Source organism: Prunus persica, chromosome G1 (assembly GCF_000346465.2).
Source record: "Prunus persica cultivar Lovell chromosome G1, Prunus_persica_NCBIv2, whole genome shotgun sequence".
NCBI classification, from domain to species: domain Eukaryota; kingdom Viridiplantae; phylum Streptophyta; class Magnoliopsida; order Rosales; family Rosaceae; genus Prunus; species Prunus persica.
Window position 1 is genome coordinate 41956952 of NC_034009.1, and position 14410 is coordinate 41971361.

The 14410-nt window shown below is 36.0% G+C and overlaps 2 protein-coding genes across 4 annotated transcripts; one reads left to right on the forward strand and one right to left on the reverse strand.

Annotated features, from left to right (window-relative positions):
* LOC18788824 (alkylated DNA repair protein alkB homolog 8) lies at positions 1144-4929 on the reverse strand. Of its 3 annotated transcripts, none has more exons than XM_020554710.1 (3): positions 4730-4929; positions 2678-3788; positions 1144-1467 (listed from the first exon to the last, which is right to left on the reverse strand). In XM_020554710.1, exons 2-3 carry the CDS (start codon positions 3754-3756, stop codon positions 1419-1421), a joined length of 1128 nt encoding a protein of 375 aa, XP_020410299.1. In that variant the 5' UTR covers positions 3757-3788; positions 4730-4929; the 3' UTR covers positions 1144-1418. The 3 variants fall into 3 exon arrangements, with proteins under 3 accessions (XP_020410299.1, XP_020410300.1, XP_020410298.1); XM_020554711.1 differs by having other exon boundaries at positions 1144-1506; positions 2678-3659; positions 4730-4928; XM_020554709.1 differs by having other exon boundaries at positions 1144-1506; positions 4730-4928.
* Positions 7848-13233, forward strand: LOC18788742 (aminotransferase ALD1). Its single transcript, XM_007226232.2, has 10 exons — positions 7848-8029; positions 8149-8177; positions 8334-8401; positions 8693-8809; positions 9364-9426; positions 11497-11601; positions 11735-11785; positions 11905-12225; positions 12347-12553; positions 12663-13233. Exons 1-10 carry the CDS (start codon positions 7950-7952, stop codon positions 12951-12953), a joined length of 1332 nt encoding a protein of 443 aa, XP_007226294.2. The 5' UTR covers positions 7848-7949; the 3' UTR covers positions 12954-13233.

The following is a 14410-nucleotide window of genomic DNA, read 5'->3' on the forward strand; positions in this document are numbered from 1 at the left end:
TAAAAAAAGAAAAATCTTTACACATATGTCAAACTATGATTGACATGAAAGTAGGAGTTCCTACTTTCAAGAAAGGAGGCAAGTATAAAACATGTCATTAAAGTTGTTTACTATACCATATAGATTAAGGGAAGTTAGATTCTGGATTCCTATTGAAGTTGTTTACTAAACCATATGGAATTGGGGTAGGAATGGTAATAATTACTAAAATGTCCTCATTATTGGTTTAAAGTATATGGCAAATTTAGAATTTTTAAAATTGTGTGAGGATATAATGAGTTTAAAAGATGAATTCTTATGGCATGTTTACAAATTCATAATTTGTTAGGATGAATTGAATTGAGGAAGAGGTGGATTGAGGAGAATTAGATTCTGGATTCCTATTGAAGTTGTTTATTAAACCATATGGATTGAAGGAAGTTAGATTTCGAATTCCTATTGAAGTTGTTTACTAAACCATATGGAATTGGGGTAGGAGTGGTATTAGTTACTAAAACGTCCTCGTTGTTGGGTTAAAGTAGATGACAAATTTGGAATTTTAAAAATTATGTGAGGATATAATGGGTAAAAAAGATGAATTTCTAATGAGTTAGTTATTCATGAATTAGAATACCACCTCCCACTCAAGAATTGAATTACTTCCCTATTTTGTGTGGACCCCTCTTACTTTTCAATTCCTTGATGTGAATGAATCCTCCATAGGTGGAATTCAATTCCTAATGAGAATTTCAATTACTGATTAGTAAACACATCATTAATAGGTTAATTCTTTAGAAATTAGAATACCACCTCCTATCCAAGAATTGAATTCCTCACAAATCAAGAATTCAATTTCTAATTTTGTATGAGATCCACTTTTAAATTCTTAGATATAAAATAAACACATGAATCCTCCATAATTAAAATACAATTCCTAATTCGAACTCGAATTCTTGATTAGTAAAGACATCATATAAATTTTTCTACCAGAAAAGTGTTCATGATGTACCTAAATACATTCATAAGAATTATTAGGTACTTTCATGCCACGTGGTAGGTTAAGTTATTTTTGTTTGTCTCGTTCAAGTGTGATAAGCTATTTGTTTGTCCCGTTAGGCAGGCTTCTTATTGTGTGTAAAGAGCTATTTAATGCCACGCCAGCCAAGCAATAAATCAAAATAAATATTTGATGCTCTCTCTTTTGCATGTGGCACAGAACAATAGCTGACCACTACAGTCGCAGTCAACTACCTTTAATAAAAGCTTGTATAATTCAAAAGCAATTCCTCACAATCAAAAAGCAGTTTTTCCATGGCACACTGGAAATATGTTGAATGGATTTTGTCCATCACCAGCCGCACATTTGCTGTTCCAGGTTGCAGAGCTTATGGTTTACATTAAGTTTTTCCATGCCCCGCAAGGTTCTGTTGTTTGGCTTTTCATAGTTTTTTCTCCAGGACAACGCACCAGTTGGATTTGTCAAAAAATCTGTCAACAATTACAGCATTATCAATACCAGCTACCAACCTGCATTTTAAGACAGCAATAAGTAAATGAGCTGAAAAAGTAGGACATCACTTAAAAGTTAGATTGTCAGAACATTAAGAACTGACCCCGTAAATTTAATATCCCTCCAGTTAGGTTTTTGCTTAGTTTTTAGGTATGCTCTTCTATCTTTCCTCTTCCTCATCTCTTTTGCCTATCTTCTTTCTCTCTCTCATTTATCTTCTTCCTCTCTACTTTCTCCCTTTTCTCTCCTCTCCTTAATTAAAAAAATTGCAGGAAAAAAAAAAACAAAAAGCTACCAAACAAAAGCTCTTCTTTGGCAGTTTCTTTTTATTTATTGCCTTATTTTGGCATTCGAAAGATATACAAGTCTGAACCTAATCTCTTAAAGTCTCCTATCTTTAAAGCAACTGGGCATCAGTGAGAAGCTAACTTAAAGTAACTACAACCTCCAACTTTTTTGAATTTCTTAACCACTGCCATCAAAGGATTCTGCTCTAACTTAGAGGGTGGCCTACCATCATGATTGAGCCTCGTCTCCCACAGGGAAGGCTGGTCCACTGTGAAAGTTGGCCTCCTTACCTTTGCCATGAATGGTTTTGTTACCCAATTGCAGTGTTAAGTACGACAATATGACAGTAGAATGCGACTTCGAGCCACTGCATCCCTAATCATATAAGCAGTAGCTCACCTTTCAGGCACAAAGTTAACAAGTTGGGCAACATGTTAGCCCCACAGATGAATAAGTTTATAAGCCAAGTTTCATAACTTTGTACGTCTATTTAAGTACCTATCACCCCAATTCTTACCTGTTTTCTACATTAGAAGCACCTTTAAGAAATCAAAATATATATATATATATATATATATTTTTTTTTAAAGAGTGAAAAATTTGGACCATTTCTTGATTCATAGGTGTCATCACAACAACTCCTACAATTCCAACACATCAAGTACTGCTCTAAACGATCCAGCTGTGATAAGAAATCCATATGCATAGATGCATCAAAATTCTGTCCTAATAGGCACTAGATGTGTATAAGATTAGGTAAATGAAAAATTTACACACAAATGCAAAATTCTGTCCTAATAGGCACTAGACATGTCTTAATTTGGAAAAGCATTAACTGATTGGAACACAGAGCAAATGGAAAATATTACAAATGGAAACAGAAAGAAAATGACACGTTACCTTTCAAGCTCGCCTTCACTGAAAACATGGTAGTATCTGTTATAGACTACGGCACCCTTTTTATCATCTTTCTTTGCAAGGCCATTTGCAAGAGCACAAGCAGAAGCACCACTTACTTCAGCACGATGATATGGTAAGTGCCAGGGGACGAAATATTCTTGTTGATTATTTGCATTTTTTACATCAGTAGAAGCCCCTGAATAACTTTCAGTTTGAGAGGTTATTTCCTGCAAACTCTGCATAGAACTCTCGCCAGAATCTTGCTTACGCTCTCCAAAACCATTCTCCTCTGTTTCTGGAATGCTTTCCAATGTGCAGGATGAAGGGCTACGAACACGTGGACTACCAGGTCCTATCCACTCTTCCCCATACTTTTGGGTAAGTGGAGTCCATTTGGCAAGTAGTGATTTATCTTCTTGTTCTACAGCCCAAACTGTTATTAGAACTAGGCCACCCTTTTTCACAACTCGGATCAACTCTTCTATTGCCTTTTTCCTCCTACCCTGTGTACTTAGATGATGTAATACAGCTATAGAGATAGCCGCATCACCAAAACCAGTTCTATATGGCAGATCTACAGCGTCTGCAACCAACACTTCATGCCCTCTATCTGCACAAATTTTGATAAGAGGGGCACTTATATCACATCCGATGAAAAAACAATCAGGATTAAATCCCAAGTACTTCCCATTCCCACATCCTGCATCCAGGACAAGAGATCCTGAAGGTAAGGAAGATAAAAAATTGGCTACTTTTGGCCACTTAGCAAACCGGGTAGAACTGAAATGGGGCGCGATAGCATCATAAACATGATGAACATACTTCTTTTCAATTTCAGGAGTGAATTGCACGTTCAAGGATGAATTTCTCTGGCTGTCACTAGCTAATTCAGATTGTAGGATGTGAGATTCTCCATTGGAATCAAGAGTACACGAACTAGACACACCTTTTACCTTGACTTCTCTCATAGTACTGAAGATTCCTGAATAAGAAACACTACCAATTATTACAGTGGGAAGATGGAAGGCCTTACTAGACAGATAAAAGCTTCTACTTGCTCTTAGAACATTACAAAACATCACCTGGAACACTGTATCTAATCACAAATGACCTGAAAAAAAAAAAAAAAAAAACAATGGCTAAGGTCATAATTTGAAACACACAATTTCAAGATCCTTACGTAGGCCAAAGAACCATAACAGTATATATGTATGTGTATCCTATAACGGAAATCCAATGAAGAGTAAAAAGGAGAATTTTTTTTTGGGAAAAGCAGAAAAAATTGTTTATAGGAGGCCCAAACTAGTACATTTTAGCTTTTATTCAAGCAACCGAACCAAATTAGCAGGGAGATGAGCAACACAAATTTCCCTGGTGTCTAAGTTATTGACAAGCTGGACGAGGTTCAAAGATGTTTTGCTTTCCAGAAAACAAGGGCCTAATTACAGTCTATCAGGAAGGAACTCCAACCAGTTCTTAAGGGGAAAAAACTATAACCAGTGTGTCCAGGAATTATATCGAACAGCTCGCTACGGCAGCTTCTCTATTTTGACAAATCATGGCCCCTGAGAATTACAATCTGGGATCCCTAAATGCATAAAAATCCTAATGTCTATGCATTTTGTTGAATACAGTTTCAATCTTTTCCTTTCTTTATTTTCGTGCCACTACTGTCCATATTGATTGAAGAGTGAAATGTGTATGATTGTGGTTGTCCTACTTTCCTAAGCTTCTTGTTTTGGGAGGTGACTTTGATCAATTAGCAACTTCAATCACAAACCCAACTTTTCATTACCAAATTCAGTGTCTGCTGTTATCATATGAATTTAGGTGTTTCAAAAATTATGGAGAGTAACATAATCTTTTATTTATGTTTTGGTTTGGTCAATGGAGATTAACAGAGTTTTTCACAATACAAATATCCAGAACAAACATATATACTGAAAGTCAGCTTAACCACAACTTACATACATAGATACATACATGAATACGTATATATATATATATATATATATAGAGAGAGAGAGAGAGAGAGAGAGAAGTGCAGTTGACCTGATCCAGCAGAAATGACTGCAGTGAGGGTCAAAAGCTGCTTTTTTTAAAAGCGAGGAGCTGAAGATGTTCGTTAACCAGCGGTTAATCCAATCCGAATGATATGGATTGCTTCCCTTTTGCTTGTCTTGTGTTGAATTAGGGTTTTTCAGAGAGGGAGAGAGACGAAAGAGGGGCAGTGAGAAATTGATAATTAAAATAGATATGACGTGAACAAGCGTAGGGTAAACATACTGAGCTCCACCATACTGACCGTCCATTTGCCATGTTTTGACCCGCGGATCATGCCACGTCATTTCATAATGAAATAGATGATAAAATTTGGGTACTGATTTTCTCACTCCCCTTTTATCCACTTACACTCCATTTAAAAAAAAAATCTATGTTCTCACTCCTCTTTTGTTCACTTACACTCCCTTTTATTTTATAATAAAAAATATTAAAAAAACAAAAGGGAGTGTATGTGGATAAAATGGGAGTGAGAAAATCACTACCCTAAAATTTTAGGATCTTAGAATTTATAAATCTTTTTTTTTTCCTGTAAGTTTTAAATCTTTTAAGTTTTTAGAATAGCATAAGGAAAGTGAATATGAAGTATCCTAAGTTGTAGTTCTGATCTCTTGAATTACAGGGTCCAAGAGATTTGTGATCACTTACCGTTGGATGTAAATTTAACGGTTCACTCACTCTTGCATTCCTTTAAATTTTTTTTTTAAAACAATTGGATTAATATCCAATGATGAATGACCACAATCTCTTGGACTCCTGTGGTCCAAGAGATCGGGACTGTCTTAAGTTGTGAGAAATTGTTGAGTACAACGGTGATAATGTCGAGTAGTGTGACTAATTTACGTATTATAATATAAGCGAATGACATAATTGATTTTTCATTAAACTATAGAATATACCCCATAAGCAAATTGGTAACACCACCTTAACTTGTTTCGTTAATTCTATCGAAATGCTTTTAATTAGTTGCTGCCAAATTTGCTTCAACAACTTTCCTTTTCGTGCTTATGTGAGTGCCCCAAATTCCAATAATTCATGAATGGCTGACCTTTCTAAGAAATTTGATAGCAATTCACAGAGGTCTCAAATTTCTTGCAGCATATTCCTGGTAAATGAAACCCATCTACACAGCTGGAGACATTGTGTTTACTTTGAGGGTCCAACTTTAATTGTATGGTTTTTTTTTTTCTGTCTATGGTGCTGTAGGTGTCAAAGGAAAGTCCCTCCACTATCTGCTGATGCTGATTGAGCCTTCGGAGTTTGGTGAAGATGAGAACTTTCCAAGTCCAGATGGTGTGGAATTCCACACCAGAAGATTCAAATTCATTCAAATTTCTCTCAACTTTACCTGCATTGCAGGACTACTTGCTATGAAATTTACTCGTCGAGTCAAGGTACTATTTTCTTGTAAAACAATCTTACCTAAAGACTATGAAGAGGCTCCACATATTAAAGATGCTTCTCAAGTGTGTACGTTTCCTTTACTTCTCGAGGCTATGCTAAATGCTTTAGTTTGAGCAAAGTACTAGTCATTTATTATCATTATCGAAAATAATGTTCAAGCCAAATGTTCCACGACTCCTCCAAATTACTGACAGGTTCTGTAGCAGCCAAGTCAGTCCCCACAACATCGTAAGTATAAATTTTTTTGTGTAACGTAAATGGCTTCTGGTTTTGATATATATCAAGGTACTGTACAAGCTAGATTCCAACTAACATGTGGCCCCATGACTTTTCTTTGTGTTTGGAGCTTTTTGTAGACATTATATTGTAGGGTTAATTACTGTAGACGTCTTTAAATTTGGTTTTTATTTGCAATTTGGTCCGTTAATTTTTTTTTCCAGCAATTACATCCGTTAACTAGATAAATAGTTCTAATTGGGTCATGTCGTCCAATTTTGTCAATTTATCTGTCAAAATTAGAGGTAAAAGCGTTCTTTCAATTAACATAGATGAACTGCTCATTCTTCTAGAATTATTAACTGTGCTGGAGAAAATGTAAATTTAAAACACAAAAAATAATAACAAGAACAAACATATCTTAAAGAATAAAATAACAAAAAATTCAAAAAAAATAAAACCTAGAACAAGAACAGTCGCACCAAACCATCTTCCCCAACCTCCCTTCCCCATACCCACAGATATTGCGACTCCTCGTCCTCCGTCGTTGACAACGACGCTGATTGCGTCATAACGTCGTCGTTTCAGAGTCTCTCCTTTGCCGTTGGACCATATCCACCATTGCCATTGGCAGCCATGAAAGGCAAGCAAATATTCTATTAACTTGGACTTTGAGAAGAAGACCCATGTGAATTGCTTTATTTCTCAAAAAAAAAAAAAAACACATATGAATCCAAGCCATTAACCTTCAGTGCAAAGTTGTCAGGCTTCTCTCTCTTTCCCCTAAAATTGATCAAGACAGCCCACCCTAAAACCCAGCTGGATTTGGGGGTGGGTTGGGGTCGTAAGAGAAAATAGCCACAAAATAGCAATTACTGTATCTCCAGATTGGTAGATTTTGGAGAGAACAGGGTGGTCCATCGTGTTTGTAATTTGTGAAGTGTGTTTAATTGATATTAAACATTTGGGATTTGCTGGAGTTTTAATATGAAAGCTTCATGTTCATTGAACCCTAAACCCTAAACGCTGGATTATCTAGTGAAGGAGACTCTTGGAATTGAAAGGACGCTTTTACCCTGATTTTGACAGATAAATTGACAGAATTGGATGACATGACCAAATCGGAACTATTTATCGAGTTAACGGATGTAATTGCTGAAAAAAAAAGTTCACGAACCCAATTGCAAATGAGGGCCAAATTCAGGGACGTCTACATTAATTAACCCTATATTGTAATTCCATACCAATCGATTTGGAAAAAATGGTACGTTCAGGAAAACTTATGTACAAGTTCATTGTATCGAGACATCCAAAGACATCATTGTCCAAGAAGCTGTATCGAAAATAATGCAAACAATCATGATCCTGATGGCTGTCACGAGTAGCTTCATTTTACGTTTGTTTGCATCTGGGAACTAGCTTAGAAATGATCTGAGGTGCTGAAGGCTTTTTAAGGGCTATGTGGCATGTTTATTGTGTGTGGAAACTCACCCTCGAGCTCGACTATATATATTGTTGTTAATGCAGTTCGTAGTACCATACTCGAATATACCACTGTTCCTCTGTGTTGATATTCATATCGCTACAACAAATGATGCATTATCTTCAACTGTCATCACGTATTTGCATGCCTTCTTGCATTTCATCACAATCTAAAACCATCTGGACCAGGTTATACATTGTTAATAGATGCATAAATTGTTCACTGATGTTTTCTTTTGTTTCTTTGGGGCCATGTTTTATGTAATGAACTCATTTAGTTGCATTATTGTTTTATGGATTATTTACAGTTCAACGTCTGGAAATGAGATGAGAGTTGGTAAGTTATTACAATCTCAAAACTTTACTCATAATTTCTGCAACTTGGAAGATGTTGGTGTACTAATATGTTCATGTTATCGACATCGTTATGGAAAATTGTTTTCATGTGTCACAAATGACTAAGCAACTAATAAGCAATGCAATGCAATCACAGGTCACTGCACAAAAGTCTCACGCAGTGTCAATATGGAGAACCTGCAAAATGAATATCTCTTTCCGGAGGTCAGCAGCTTCTGATATCTTGATTATGAACTTTGGCCCTCCTATCACTTTATATCGTGCAGTTTGTCTCAAACTAATTGTCTGGATTGGTGTTCCATAAACCCCAATTGTTTTAAGATTTCTTGTTTTGGAATGGGAATTTACAGCATCCTCATGAGTAGGATCAAACCTTATTCCACCTGGTTGGAACTTGGAACTCTTGTTACTTGAGATAACAAAATTATCTTTTGGTTGTGTGATATAACCAGTTGAGTGCTAATTTTTCTACATACCTTATGGCCGCTTATCCAGATATTCATGCGCGAGTTTGTGCATACTCAGAAGTACCCACATGCAAGATTAATAAGACTTGGTGTTGGTAATACTACAGAACCTATACCAGACATAATCACATCTTCTATGGCTGAGGTAATTTTGTGGATCTCAGATTGTTGTACGTAATTTTTTCATCTGAATACAATTTGAATCTAAAACCTTTTCAAACAGCACCATGCCTTACCACTTGAGCGAATACCTGAAAACACAATTACAAATAATAGTATGCTGGTCCTGTTTGATATTACTTTCCAGTTGAACTGTTCTTTTATTTTTATCATTAGTTTCCATTTCCACTATAATCCAATATTTGGGAAAATAGTGACGAGTGCATGTCTTCATCGTATACGTCTTCTCTTTATAACCTACTTGTAGATGTAGAGATATAGAACTCTTTGGTGTATGCAAGCCTCTTTGGCAGCGGATCTTCACTAGCTTTTCTTCACCCATTAGGACTGTTTCGTTTAATTTCTTTTACTTTTTTGCTTTCTGTTTATTTCTTTGTTGGAGTTGAAAGAAGCAGAGAGAGAGAACAAAAACTTGGAATTTTCTTTTCTTGACGACTAAGTTGTACTGATCTATTTTTTTTCATTTGGTTTCTTGTCGACGATGAATATTAAGCTCGTGTTTCTGTGCCTACTTTGCAGCATGCACATGCTCTATCAACAGTTCAAGGTTACAGAGGGTATGGAGCTGAGCAAGGCCACATGGTACGATGGAATCTTTGGTGTTCATTCTGATTTTTATTCTTTTTATTCTTTCTTCTCCCTTAACCACAATTCCCCACCTTATTTTCTGCGTCGCCTGGGTGCCGCCGCCCTCATTCACGACATTGATTTTGAATCTGGACTTGCACACCCCTTTAAGTCATGTCAATGGTTGATGAAGTCAAATTGTGAACCACATGTCTATACGTGTCTTGGATGATACTGTTGTCAGTCTCACTCCAATTACATGGGTGCCGCCCTCATTCAAGACATTGATTTTGAATCTGGACTTACTCACCCTTTAAGTTAGGGCTCGTCAATGGGCCGGGCCGGGCTAGCTCGGCACAAATTTAATGGGTTTGGGCCGGGTCGAGTTGGGCTTTAAAGAGGAGAGAGAAAATACCGGGCCGAGTCAGATTTTTTTAGAAAATTCAAAGCCCAAGCCCAACCCATGGGCTGGGCCAGGCCGAAACCAGCCTACTTCATTCGAAAAAAATCATAAACTTAATCATAAGGGCATTTTAGTCCAAATTTGAGATAAATCTCACTTAATTCCAATATTTTCATATTAAACCAAATTCATAATAAAGTCACACAACTTAATAAGATTTTCCACAAAAATAATAATATGAAGTATTATTTTTGAGGTTATTACATAATTAGACCGTAATACGTTTTAAGAAATAATTTTAAAAAATAATAAGTATCAAAAAGATATTTTTTTTAAAGGATGTTATGAATAAATATGCAAATGTTTGGTGATGTGTTCAAGAAAAGCATGATCATATTTGGTGGTACGATTATGTTTCGTGATATGATTATATTTGGTGATATGATATGTTGTTCATCTTATTTATATATATAATTGTTGTATTAATAATTGACATAAATTAATGTGCTAATCATCCAATTATAAACTATGAATGAGTAAAGAAAAGTAAATGAAATGAAACAAATTATACATGTGATTTAAGTGATATAATCATAATCCTAAACTCTTATTTATACATAATTATATATGTATGCGGGCCTAACGGGCAGGGCTTTTGTGGGCGGGCAGGGCCGGACTTTCTTGGGCTTAATCGGTTCGAGCCGAGCTTCAGACAACCAAGCCCAAGCCTAGCCCAGCCCAAGGCAAGCCAGGCCATCTCGAAGCCCATAACGGGCCAGATCGAACTTTTTTCGAATGGGCCGGGCGGGCCTCCATCGACCCATGAGCCTGCGGGCCAAATGATGAGGCCTACTTAAAAGTAGCATGTCACTGGTTGATGAAGTCAAATTGTGAACCACATATGTCTATTTGGACTTCCATATATAGTGTGGCCCTCAAAAAATTTGTTAGAGCGTTTGTTTTATTTTTTATTTTTATATTAGGCGAGGCGTACTTGTGGATGTTTGCCTTTTGGTATCCTATTTAAATAGGGAACTCAAAAACTTTGATTTTTTAAAAAAACAATGAGTTCTTAAATCTATTTTTAAGATTTAAAAACTTGTTTGGTATGCAACTTGGAAACTGTCTTCAAATCTTAAAATTTTGAGAACTTGTGGGTTGTTGGAAAAAGACTGAAAAACAGATATTTTTTGTTTTTAATAATTGAGGTGTTTTATAGTTGTTCTTGAGTTTGAGTTTTTAAAAACAGGTTTTCTTTGTTTTAGACTCAATTTCTGTTTTTGAGCTTAAAAAGTTAGATTCAAGTTAAATATCAAACATGCCCTTGGTTTCCTCTTGGGAAAATAACATCTCTAATTGAGCTGGTAGAGTGCCTTGCTGCGATGGATACCTCTTCACTCTAAGAAAGTCATCAACATACAATCTGGAAGCAACTATTCTGCTTGTAGGAAAGCTTAATGGGTGTGTAATGGTCACACTTTGGTCTCTGCTTATTATTTCAGAGAATCATTTTGGGAAGGATACTATAAATTAGGATCAACTATACCTTACAACTCCCGTAGTTTGAGTAAAATTTCATGTTGGTCATGATGTTTCTGCAGTTGCCATTCTTCTCCAAGATTATTATTATTTTGTCCATCTACCTATTTTTATTTAACAGAGGTTATCAAATTTTGGTGCAGGAATTAAGAAGGGCAATTGCAGAAAAATTCTACAACAATATGGGCATAGAAGGCGACGAGGTTTTTGTATCAGATGGTGCACAGTGCGACATTTCTCGCCTTCAGGTACGAAAACTTCGTTTATGCAGTAAAGCTTTTCATAATTGGATAAGAGTAGAACAAGATAAAGATCTGTTACCATTTAGGTTGCTTTTAAGATGAAAAGCGTGTTATTAATTCTGACTTTTCCCCCAAGCAGATGCTTCTGGGATCCAACGTGACAGTAGCTGTGCAAGACCCTTCGTTTCCGGTAAATATAAATCAAATCAAATATATCTTGGAATACTAAATTAAAGCTACATGCATCCATTATTTTCCCATTGAATTTTTTTGCTAGGAACCTTATTGATTTACTATGTTTTGGAACAGGCATATATAGATTCTACTGTCATTGCTGGTCGCGCTGGCAGGTTTCAAGAGGAAACTGGGAAGTATAAGAACATTGTGTACCTGAACTGCAGCCCTCAGAATAATTTTTTTCCTGATCTATCAACTGCTTCAAGGGCGGATATCATATTTTTCTGCTCTCCGAACAATCCAACTGGCAGTGCTGCATCACAGCAGCAACTAAAGCAACTGGTGGAGTTTGCAAAAGCAAACGGATCAATAATTGTTTATGACTCCTCCTATGCTGCTTATATATCTGATGACAGCCCGAGATCGATTTATGAAATTCCTGGGGCCAGAGAGGTTTCTCACTAGTTCCCACCACCATATATCATTTTGTGTTTAACAATACAAAACCTTCTTGTTAAACTTGACATACAAAGGGATTCTCACTGGAAGTTGTTTTGGCCAATTTTGTGTGCAGGTTGCAATTGAAGTTTCATCCTTCTCCAAATTTGCTGGGTTCACAGGGGTCCGCCTCGGATGGACAGTTGTCCCTGATGAGTTGTTGTATGCAAACGGATTTCCTGTCATAAAGGACTATAACCGCATAGTGTGCACCTGCTTCAATGGTGCATCAAATATTGCCCAGGCTGGAGGGCTGGCATGCCTTTCTGCAGAAGGTTACCAGGTTATAATTTACACCCCATTTCTTTTCCAAGCATGCATTTCTAGTAAGTTAAAATCCAATGCAGTTTCAAATTTTTACTGTTTGTAAGTTGTGCTTTTTATATTTTCAGGCCATAACCACAGTGGTTGACTACTACAAAGAAAATGCAAAAATAATTGTGGACACATTCAGATCACTTGGGTTGAAGGTGTATGGTGGCAAAAATGCACCTTATATATGGGTACATTTTCCAGGGTTGAGTTCTTGGGATGTATTCAATGAAATTCTTGAAAAGACAGACATAGTGACCATACCAGGAAAGGGATTTGGTCCTGGAGGTGAAGAGTACATCAGAGTTGGTGCTTTTGCTCACAGGGAAAGTATATTGGAAGCTTCAAAAAGGCTAAAAACTCTTTTTTAACTTGAATTATTTCATAAATATTTGAACCCAGTCGACAGGTACTTATAGCAAGAATGACCATCTTCCTGGAGAGCTTTATTGGTTCATGAGATGAATTAGGATTGGACAATTATTTGGTGCTGATAAGGAAAAATCTAAATTGAACTGTATTGCATTGTTCATAAGATTTGTTTCTTCTCAGCCCATTATTGGTTGTGACTTGAATAAATTGTATTTGTCCTCATTTCAACATGGCATCTTGAACCTTCTGGCCTTCTTTCTTTTTATAGTTTCTTGCACTCTCCAGATGATGATTGAATTATTTACAAAAGTTACAATTTATATTTGTTAAAATTTGTACTTTGACCAGCTGACATGATTTCATGTTACAAACACGAACAGAAAAATTAAGTGGTTAGTTGGTTGCAATGAAAATAGGGTTTTTAGGTTCAATGGTCTCTGAATTTTCACATGATTCGCATTTTGATTCCTCAATTTTCAAAATCGTTCCGATGGTCCTTCAACTTTAGTTTTATCAGGACAAATGGTCATGCCATCATTTTTGTTAACTTTTTTATGTTAAATTCAGGGACAAAATGTTTTTTTTTTTTTTTTGTATTATTTGTAATGTCCACCATATGAATATTCCAACAAAGTTATGGACAACCTCCACCAAACATCAAGCCAATTAACCCACCATCTCGACAACAACTGATGGTGCTCCCCCAACCCACACCATACCCACCCTCCCTGCGATGACGAGGATAGGAAGAAAGTTTTTCAGTTTTATTTTTTGGGTGAAAGGAATATTCACACGGTGGAAATTAAAAATAATACAAATATACCATTTTACCCTCACATTTAACAAAATTGACGGCATGACCATTTGTTCTAACAAAAGTGAAGTTAAAGGACCACGAGAATGATTTTGGAAACTGAAGGGCCAAAATGTGAATCAGGTCAAAGTTTAGGGACCATTAGACCTAAAAACCCATGAAAATATTAAGAAATGAAATCATTCATTAAAGAGTTATTTATATAAACACATCCATGAGGTTTTAGTGTTTTCACAAACCCCCACAAGGTTTCTAAAATTACATGAACACCCCCTTTGAGATTTTAATTTGTTTTAACAAAACCCACTTTCATTGATTCTTCATCCAAAATTTGATGATTTCTTACATAAAAACTTTTGTAAATAACAAATGAACCTCAATGAATGTATAAAAACTTGTGAGATTTCAATTAGCCAACTCATTTTATCTTTCTTGATACTAAAATTTATTATTATTAAAGTTCTTAATTGTAAATTGCCAACAACAAAAAAAAGACCAAATTTTTTTTTTAATGGAAAAAACAGAAACCTTACAAACGGAAGCTACGAGAGCATGCAGGCCCAACTAAATCAAAATAAAACAGAGCAGAGCAACCTAAAGGAATCCCTCGCTCCCAAAGGTGGGAAGGGTTCAGAGAATGAC